General features: G+C 32.3%; 1 protein-coding gene and 1 long non-coding RNA gene across 5 annotated transcripts; one reads left to right on the top strand and one right to left on the bottom strand.

Moving 5' to 3' along the window:
* Positions 1 to 554: 554 nt before the first annotated feature.
* LOC123916131 lies at positions 555 to 5,120 on the bottom strand. 4 transcript variants are annotated; one of them, XR_006812058.1, is made up of 5 exons: positions 5,019 to 5,120; positions 4,704 to 4,881; positions 1,871 to 3,231; positions 1,144 to 1,248; positions 555 to 1,041 (listed from the first exon to the last, which is right to left on the bottom strand). XR_006812058.1 is itself a non-coding variant. In XM_045967510.1 (4 exons), the coding sequence occupies exons 2-4, from the start codon at positions 2,084 to 2,086 to the stop codon at positions 943 to 945; spliced, it is 420 nt and encodes a 139-aa protein (XP_045823466.1). In that variant the 5' UTR covers positions 2,087 to 3,231; positions 4,704 to 5,103; the 3' UTR covers positions 555 to 942. The 4 variants fall into 4 exon arrangements, 1 of the variants encoding a protein (XP_045823466.1); XR_006812059.1 differs by having other exon boundaries at positions 1,871 to 2,995; positions 3,129 to 3,231; positions 4,704 to 5,108; XR_006812057.1 differs by having other exon boundaries at positions 1,871 to 2,153; positions 3,129 to 3,231; positions 4,704 to 5,105.
* On the top strand, positions 1,248 to 4,060 carry LOC123916132. The gene is made up of 2 exons (XR_006812060.1): positions 1,248 to 1,516; positions 3,781 to 4,060. It is a non-coding gene; the product is annotated as an uncharacterized LOC123916132 (long non-coding RNA).
* Positions 5,121 to 10,482: the final 5,362 nt, after the last annotated feature.

The raw sequence follows: 10,482 nt of genomic DNA on the forward strand, positions 1-10,482 counted from the left end.
CCCCAGCGACCGATTTTGTAGCGACTGAAATAGCGACCGATGTTAGCGACCGAAACAGTGACCGAAATCAGAGACTAGCTTAGAGACTGATTTTGCGACGATGGATTCGACGAATTGTCTGACGCTATAGCGACTGATTTGTGACTGATTTTTTAATAATTTCTCTGTTCGTTGCGACCGAAGTAGCGACTGAATTTAGAGACCGAAATAGCAACCGACTCAGAGACTGATTTAGTGACCGATTTGAAATTAATTTCTCTGCCCATTGCGACCAATGTTGCGACCGATTGTAAGACACTATGTGGGAAATTCAGTCTCTATTTCGGTCTCTAATAAATTTTTTTTTAATCATTATTATTATTATTATTATTATTATTATTATTATTATTATTATTATTATTAATTTAAAATCCCAAACAATTAAACATGCACACAACATGAACACTATATTTATATTTAAGTATTACCAACTACTTATCCAAAAATAAGTAATAAATCCAAAGCATAACCTAACCAAGACCAAGTTATCACTACTACCTACACTTGCAAGTATATAAGTGAATTGATCTTCACATACAAAAAGGGGAATAAATCCCATTCAATTCTTGCATAAAAAAAAGTCAATATCCTAACTAAGAAAACAATATCAGCCACATCATCATTATCATCAGCCACATCATCATTACTATCAGCCACAATATCTTCATGAACTTCATCTCTAGTATATGGCTTCGGCCGAAAGTTTAAGCTTTCCATCAATTGTTTTACCATATCACGAAGTTCATCATTTTCCCTTCTCATTTCTTCCCTTTCAATTTTCAGTTCTTCAATTTCATGTCTTTGCACCCATTCAGTTGACGCGGAACCTGAACCACGGTAATTTCGTCTGCCTGCAAATAAAGAAGATTCACTCCCAAGACCATATATGTGTCCTTTCCTTGTTCATGCAACCTCAGTCCACACATCTATTTCCTTTGGTGGCGGAGTTCCTTGCAAAGATGCTTGTTGGGTTAATTCTTCCAATCTACGTTTATACTTTTCCTATTGACACAAATATGAGGCTACTTAATATTTTAAAATTAATTAAAATACAATGAAATCAACATGAAAAAAAAATACTATTTAAAGTTGAGAACTCGTTACATAGACATGTTCCGATCTTCGATCAACCCAAGCCTTATTCTTGCGATGTTGGTGTGTGTGAACAAACAAATCTACAGGAGTGGGGGGAGTGCCATTCAGTTCCGTCTATAACAAAGCAAAGAATATGAATTAGAACTATAAGCCAAACTTTTCAACTCCTTAAAATTAGTTATGATCAGTATCTTCTACCCAAATTCTCATGGTTGCCATTGCACATTTCTCAGAATAATATTAAATTGATATTGGCAAACAAGCAACAACACCAAGCTATTATCTATAATCTGAATGATAATAGTGTAGAGATACTTATCACCAAAGCATTATGGGCCTTTAGCAAGGATCATGTTGATAGTTTGGTTTCAATTCGTTGAAAGTAAGTTCCTATTTGCCCTATTACTTTGTTTGAATTTATGGTAACCTGTGTAGGTTGTATGTTATATTGAATGATTATTTTCTTATGATGGCATTGATTTGATTTTTGAATGGTTATAATCATATGTATAGTACGTACTGTACAACATATAGCTAATTAAAGTCATCTCACTAGCACTATCATGGACTGCATCATATTAAAAGAAATATACTTATTAAATCATGATCTTAGAAAGTATAAATATCAATTCTTATTAACAACATAATAAACTATTTTAAAATAGAATTTGCAGCATAAACAAATCACAAAAATTTAACACACCATATTTATATAAACAAAATAAATTAACTTTACCAAATTAGCTCTATGTTGCGATGTGGTGATAGAGCCACAAGTGTGAACGGGCTTTGAAAAACCTCCACAGTCAGATGCTCGATTTGTTTTCGCCTGTATACTCTTCTTTTTAAATCCTGAAGTTCTCCAATGCTCACATAATGGATCCCACGCATTCTGATCAATCCAATCTGGTCTTTTCTTTGTGACATGAGCTTTGTTTAAGTTATTTTTCATTATTGCCGCACCTCTTCCTTCAAAGTTCTTTCTAGCCAATGCATCATCCGGTGGACAAAAATTGAACCTTGCCAGTGTGTGTGTATATATATAAAATCAGAGGGTTAGACAAAAAGCAAACCTAAACAAACAGAATGACTAACACCAAGAACCGACCACTTATTTTTTTGGATCAGATTGGCCTCACAATTGAAGGCCTCAAACTAACCCATGGGCAATTTAACTTTACAGTTTAGCAGGGCACACACATGTATTTATAACACACAGTGGTGGCGCCACACTTGTACCGGGGGTTCACATGCACCCCCTTTACTCTTTAAAATTATACTAAAAAATCTACTTTTTATCTGGTTTGAACCCCCGGAGATTTAAGTTTTGCACCAGCTGTACACATTTTTCTCTCCAACTCTCTAAACATTTACAAGAGTCCAATGTCATCATCAGTCCACAATGTCCACAGTCCGTAGTACATTGGAAAGTGTCGCATATAGAGCTGAACAATTTTATAGGTGAAAGCTCATGAATGGTTTTATATCTCACACGTCACAATTGTTAATAGTCCTATTTTAAACATATAAGTAAACAAAATAGGAAAAATGATGCATTAAAACAAGCTCCCTTTCAACTGATTCAATAAATACCGGACTAATCCAAACTAATACAGCCAACTATTATTAATATTATCAATTGAAAGGTATACAACAAATCAGGACATGACCATGAATGACTTCCAAATACAGCCATACACTTTGAGCATTCATACAATACAAACATGGAAGAAAAAAAAAAGTAAGCACACACATACACAGTTTTAAGTGGGCAAAAGGATTCCGCAATAATGCTAGTCCCGACGCATAACCCAAGAATAATATCACCAATATAACCCAAGAAAAGGATTCTCACATACATCTACACAATATAACCAAAAATTCAAGGGTAAACTACAAAAGTCTTAAAAGGGCCGAAAAATATTAAAGAAAATCATAAGAAAGTCATCAATGAACATGTCAAATCTACAAAACAGGGAGTTTACTTCACTTACAATGGAGCCAACTCTTAAATCATGCATCACAGTATGGAGCCAAGTCTTCTCAGGTTCAACATGGTCCACCGCCGCAGCTCCTTTAGTACTCTTGTCCACAATCCTGAAATCAATAACAAACTACAATCATTCATAGATTGAACCAGAAGGAAAAAAGGAAAGAAAAAACATAATTAAAATTGAAATTGAATGTTTTGTCAAAAAAAATCAAAATTAAATTTCTATTCAACAAACAAAAAAAAGAGAATTGAATTTCTTGGTCCATCTACAGGGTATCTTAGCATAGACTTTTGAATAAATTCTTTACAGATTTCCTAACACATACTCAACAATTACTATTTTCCTTCTCTATCAATAATTACTAAAAGTGGTTTCAGGATAATTACTCTGAAGTTTTGATGATAATAATGTATAAAAAAACAATTGGAGATTCTAGTGTATGTTCACCTCAGTTTATCTATATAAAATGAATCAAGATAATTACTGTGTGAAACACTTATTTATAAGTTACCTGAATTGCGAATGAATGTAATGATAGATATGAACTGATCAACTATTAGTTTGTTCTTCTTAGTTGCTAACTCTCTAGGTAAATGGAAGTATGGAACCATTGAGATGAAGTGATTGTCTCACCCCTCACATTTTGTTTCAGTTAAGCAGGTTGAGCAAGTTAGAGGTAAGGAAAAAAACAGATGACTGATGTAATGGCCGAATTTAGTACATGATGACTGATTCAGTTCCTTTCTTTTTGTCGTAGTTTGATGTTATTGGAACTAAGCATGGTGGTTTTAGTTGTGTATTAAACATCTTAGACCTATGTATTGAATGTTGTTTGTATTGAGACCTCTTTTTGTTTGTTCAAACGAGAATTATCTGGAATTTTATTGTATCCAGTACTAATGATTAATGTCCATTTAAATTATTCTAGACAATTTTTTTGTATGGATGTTACATTTGAAGATATATGCTACTACTGATGATAGATATACACATTTGATTTCTTCACTAGATACATGATTTCTTCAACGCCTTGAGTTACTCATTGCATCTCTACAAGGTATCTTAGCATAGACTTTTGAATAAATTCTTTACAGATTTCCTAACACATACTCAACAATTACTATTTTCCTTCTCTATCAATAATAAGTTCCTCCATGTTATTATCACCAATATTTTCAGGTACCAATATTTCATCCTCAGTTGTGAAATTGTACTTACCATCAATAGCTCTTAAAAATTGATATACTTCGAACATGGTTGGCCTCTCCCTGTCATTGCATTATTTGACTAATCTAAAAACATCAATGTAATGGGGGCCTTTGCATTTATCAACAATAACTATAACTATGCAAAAAACAAAATCTCACATGTATAATTAAACTCTGTTTTACAAGAAACCAATCAAGCATACAAAGTTTATCGCATATTTTCCGATTTACAAATTTTAATCAAACTATATACCAGTTCCAAAACACTTGGAATCTACATCTATGTTACTAGCTGTTTTAAGCAAAATAACAAAGAAAAAAATACACAAGTACTTAAATATGCAGATGTAGGAAGCAGCAAACTTACCTTCAAAGCGCAGTCGCACTACCAAACAAAATCAGCATCGACCCAATGTATCCCGTCGTTCCTTCCTCTCCCACCGCCGGTACAGCCATCAACGTGTGACCACATCACGACCCTGTTCCACCTCCTTCATCTCCAAAATCGCATCCACCACTGTATAACATGTCGTTGGCCTTCATCCCTAGAGAGATTCAAATCGGCGAACATTCAGAATCGAAAGAATACGTTTTTGAGATTTTGATTTGAGGGTTTTAGGGAATTGATTCATAATCGAGAAAAAGAAGAAGAATGAATGAAAGGATTGAAAAGGGTATTTACGGTTATGAGATGAGATGAGGGAGAACATAGTGAGTACTTAGAAGAAGGATTAAGGGTTTTTTGTGGTATATGTAACTAATGCAATTAGAGGGATTGGTTTTTTTCTTCTTATAACGATAATATTTGATTTTTTTTTTAGTGATTTGTAAATTTTTAGAAACTTGTAAAAAAAAAAAAACATTTGCGTCAGATCTCCTGTCGCTAAAACTAATCGGTCTCCAATTCGGTCTCTATACAATCACTTAGCGACCAATTTAGCGACCGAATATTTTTTGACTTTGAAGTCTGAAATTTTGGTCTCTAATTCGGTCTCTAATAGCGACTGAAATATTGGTCGCTAATTATCAGTCTCTAATTCGGTCTCTATAATTACTTAGCGACCGATTTAGCGACTGATTTGTTTTTTTACTTTGACAGTCGAAATTTGGTCTCTAATTCGGTCTCTATAGCGACCGAAATAATTCAGTCGCTAAATCGGTCTCTAAAAGCGAATTTTCTAGTAGTGAAGATAGTTGAACTTTCTAAAAATTTATCAACATAATTATAGCTGTCACATCCTTATAATCTTGCGCTACAATTCATACTTGATCCTCTTGTACTTTAATTCACATGAGGTTAGAAGCTTCACTTTCCTTTACATAAGTGTTAGTATCATAAGTCATAACATATATAGTCAATAAAACTATATCACAAACAAAATGCACCAGTAAAAGGAATTTCAATACAACACGGATCAAATATCATAAACTCAATGCATATACCAAATGATTTTCAAATATATGTATTCAAATTTTCACAATTTAATCAATACTGATATAATTAAGCCCTCAAAATAAATTTAATACCAAATGATGTTGACACCTTTCAAATTAGGCTTAACTACACATTTGGTCCCTTACGTTTATTTTAGGTTTCAATTTGGTCCCTTACCTTTAAAAAGTATCAATTTGGTCCCTTACGTTTATTTTAAGTTTCAAATTAGTCCTTTCCGTTAGTTTTGTCACTAACACCGTTTGAACAGTACACGTGTCAGCGTGTCCAAGTGCCACATGTCAGTCCACGTATGCAAATTGACTGCCACATGTGACAAAATTGACGGAAAGGACCAACTTGAAACCTAAAATAAACGTAAGGGACCAAATTGATACTTTTTAAACGTAAGGGACCAAATTGAAACCTAAAATAAACGTAAGGGACCAAATGTATAGTTAAACCTTCAAATTAAGACGATCCTCCTAATAACTCAAATTAAATAAGCTAATTTGATTCATACCAAAACAATTGAATAGTTCATCATGTCATGCTCAAACACATTCTCAAAAAACACTCAACTTTGGTAAATGACAATTATCCTAATCCTAATAGTCACAAGTATTCTCCTTTTCCACAATTATATATACCACACATAGAGATAATGGCCTTTCACGAAGCAATTACTGCACTTATTCTACTCACTAATTGACCTCAAAAAAAAATTACGAAATAAACTACTATTCTTCATTAGAAAAATTGAATTTCATTTGCACAAAAAGAATAAATTAAACTTCACATGTATCGTAACCCCTCCAAGTTTGTTTCGTACAAACATGACTAAAATATATTATTCATACCTTCAAAATCCCTTTCTTTCTTTCTATTTTATTTTTATAACTACCATTATCTTCATAAAATCACATTGCAAAATAGTTTATCTATACAATTCCTTCAATAATAACAATTATGAAATACACATGTTCAACTAAAATAGGTCGTCACCGACCAATAAATAAAAACATTAATTTCATAATTCAATTTAGCATTTCACAATCCTAAAACATAAGTTAGGTTTTCATCAAAACATTTTCAAAGGCTTGATACTCTTAACAATTAATATTAATTTCTTTAGCTAAAATAGATATATCCATACCAACATATATAAAACAATTACACCAAAAATAGTTAAGAGAGACTTACCTGACTCCTAGCAAGCAAAGAAGGCATGCCCCCACATTCTAAGGTCATACAAAACTGATTCCTTTAGTAGACTGACCCCCACATTTTTGTGTCGTGCATAATAGAGAAAACAAACACAATATCGTCGTGTGCCGGTAACTGCAAGAGAAGTGAAACCATCTACCTTGTTGTCATTGAAATAATAATCTTCAGCCATAATTCCTTAGATTGTTGTTGTGGATGACTGAAAATCAATTAACCGGAGGCGTGTAATCACTGAACTAAGGAATTATCCGCAAATATTGCGCAACTCCCCCAGAATACAACCGGTTCTTCTCGACGATAAACATGCCGAGGCTATCAAGACACGAGAATATCAACAAGGTTGGTAACTCAGACACTTCACATAATGAAAAAGGCTAAAGATTGAAACTTATAATAATATACAATATTTTTATCAAAACCTTTTGTTTTCACGATCAATATAATATTGAATATATCACACATGAAAAACCACCCTATCATTCTGATGTTGTTTTTTTCTTATAAGCAATTAACTAAAAAGATTTTAACGTTGCAAAACCACAAATGCTAATAATTAGGATTGTGTAACCGTCCAATAGCAAGTAAATAGGTACAATTAGTTTGAGTTAAAATAGCAATAAAAGAAAAACATGTGAAAATAAGTTGCATTGCCCCATTAATTTTTAATCATTTAAAATAGAGTTCCTCAAATAAAAATTAATTAATTGAATCACAATAAAATGCAAAATATTTTACTTTTGAAATATCCAAAATATCCAACAAGGAACACACTCGTTACACACACATTTCATCACACACTTTTATTGGTTGATAATATTCACATGAGTCCCATAAAGAAAAGTGGGCCGCATATAAATTTTATGGAACCCTTATAGATTTTAACCAATATAAGATAATGTGTTAAAGAGTGTGTTGCTAGCAGTCCCAATGAGTAGTTTTACTCCAAAACAACAATATTCGTTCATTCAAATTCATAGGAAATACACCAATCAAAATGATTACATATTCAATATTGATAAATACTAATAAGGATGAATCTGCGAACATACTCACATCATCCGGGTAAATAACATAAAACGGCCAAATGTATATGACAAGCCTACAATTGATATGACAAAATTCAAATGTCCGAAATAGTCATGCATTCGGACCTGGAATATTGACGACGTTAAAGTCATTGAATCTAATTGATAAACCACCCCTCTCTAATTGATAAACAAAAAAAAAAATCAAATAAGAACGGAACTATCCGCGCCAGCAGAGAGAAAGAGGGGAGAGAGGTATTACGTGGTTTTAGGTCAAATTATAATATAAAATGTTCGCATAGATGAGAATTCAAATTATTAAGTTCACTTCCTATTTAAGTGTTCACATGATTAAAAATAGGGTTTTCATATTATCTGTTGATAATTTGAAGATATTTAACCAACAACCAATAAGGACAAATCACGTAAAATCAAAAGAAGCAACTAACATGAGAATTTCAAAATCACGTGATAATTTGAAGATAATTTGAACAAATCACGTGATAATTTGAAGATATTTAACCAACAACCAAAAGAAGCAACTAACATGAGAATTTCAAAAGAAATGATTAGACTTTGCATTTACTATGTCAAAAATTAAGAGTATATCAACTCTAAGGACTATAATAGAAGTGTAACAACAAATACATCCCAAAAAAAGTAAGAATATTAATTTACTCATAGACCTCCATATAAAATTTAAAACTTACTTCTAAATGTTTTCTGAACTTCAAGCAAAATGTAACTCAACAGTTTCTCTAAGCCATTCAATCTCTTTCTCTTATTTTTCTACTCTTTAATTTTTCATTTTTTAGGGTTTGAATTTTGTTTGTTTTGATTTTATGTTTTTGGGGTTAAATTTGTGTTTAGTATGAATAGGTAAGTGTTTAGAAGGTGATTTCGGTAATTTCTAGTTAATTTGAGGATTTTTTGGGTAATTTGAGGTTCCAACACGATGTTTTTTTAGTAGGCCGGTGGTCGGTGCGGTGGCAACCGGTGCCGGATTTCGGGTGGCACGGTGGTCGGGCTGCCAGAATCTAAGTTTAAGGGATGAATATTTGAAGATTTGGATGAATGTTCTTGATGTTCTTGAAGTTCATAAGGGAAGGGAGCGAAGAGAGAGCGAAAGTAGAGAGAAAGAAGTGTGAAAAATGAAAAAATCTATTGGATTGGATAATGATATACCCAGTAATCCCGCTTATATTTTACTAATTTTTTTCTTAGCTTATGAGTGTGTGTGTGTTTTTTTTTATATATAAAATACTATAGTTAGAAATAAAAACCACATTATAATTTTTGCAACCATATAGAAAGATTTGAATTAATTGTTAAATCAATGACATGGATTATTCCTTTCCATTTTTATTTTCTCATGGATGCATCAAATGAGCAACAAGTATAATCTTAGAATAGTAGTCCCAGAAGAATTTGGGTCCACGCTGGCATACATCATCAAAGCATAAAACCTCATTTTGCCAATCAACATGCATGCATGCAAGTGAATCCAAATATATTCATGCATTTAATGATATCACATTTTTTCATGTTCTAATTTTATACATATCACGGGTCTTAAAGACTCCATTATATAACTCGATATGATGCTTCACTTGATTTGCTTTATTATAGCGTTCCATAAAACTCGTACAACGTACAGGGCGGCCACTAGTTATATTTAATAACAGAAAATATCATCATCATGTACTTCATGTATCACCTCAATCTTAATAATAAGAAAATTTTCACAATTGATGTTACTTTTTAGTAACATCAGCGGGTGTCGAGGTCTCAGAGACATTAAATTAAAATAGATCCTTGAATTTTAGAATTCATCATATAAATTTTATATATCAATAACAAATCAACGGATCCGTATAAATGCACAAATCTTTTATTAATTTTTCTTAAAAATTGTCCATTATGTTCTAAAACTGGCCACAAACTTGGTCTACAAAAAAACTTACTTAAATTTTTTCATATTGGGTAGTTTTTCTCAACAACCGTGTGTATTACATTACATATTACCGACGAAAGACAATTTAATTTGACGTGGTGTAACTCTTGCGACTGGATGCTTTGCTCAGGAGTTTGTGGAGTTGGTGAAAATATGGATCACTTGATTCTTGATATTAGGTTGTACCAAGGTTCGAGGCACTTTTCTTTTTGGTAAAGAAGCGGGTATGAGATTACAAGTAATTTGATTACCTAGTTGTTTGCGGAAGAAGGAATTTAATTATATGTTACATTTGTGGTTAACTAATTCTTTGACTTGTTTAGGAATTACTCCCTCGTTTCAATTTGATTGACACAGTTGACTGTTTTACGTATGTCGATGTATAACTTTGAAGATTAATATTTTTAATTGTATAACAGTAAAAATTATAAAAATTTGATATTTTGACAATACTCATCGAGACGAATCAAACATTTTATATGCTAATATTTATTTTTGTTTATTAATA

Source organism: Trifolium pratense, linkage group LG3 (assembly GCF_020283565.1).
Source record: "Trifolium pratense cultivar HEN17-A07 linkage group LG3, ARS_RC_1.1, whole genome shotgun sequence".
Classification (NCBI taxonomy): Eukaryota; Viridiplantae; Streptophyta; class Magnoliopsida; order Fabales; family Fabaceae; genus Trifolium; species Trifolium pratense.

What these genes read in the sequence shown, in the direction of transcription:
- LOC123916131 (XM_045967510.1), bottom strand. Translation starts at nt 2,086, where the DNA reads ATGAAAAATAACTTAAACAAAGCTCATGTCACAAAGAAAAGACCAGAT. An exon ending in CGCAACATAGAGCTAATTTG is followed by an intron (nt 1,249 to 1,870) that starts GTAAAGTTAATT and finishes GCTTTGTTATAG; the next exon opens with ACGGAACTGAATGGCACTCC. An exon ending in GAAGATCGGAACATGTCTAT is followed by an intron (nt 1,042 to 1,143) that starts GTAACGAGTTCT and finishes TTGTGTCAATAG; the next exon opens with GAAAAGTATAAACGTAGATT.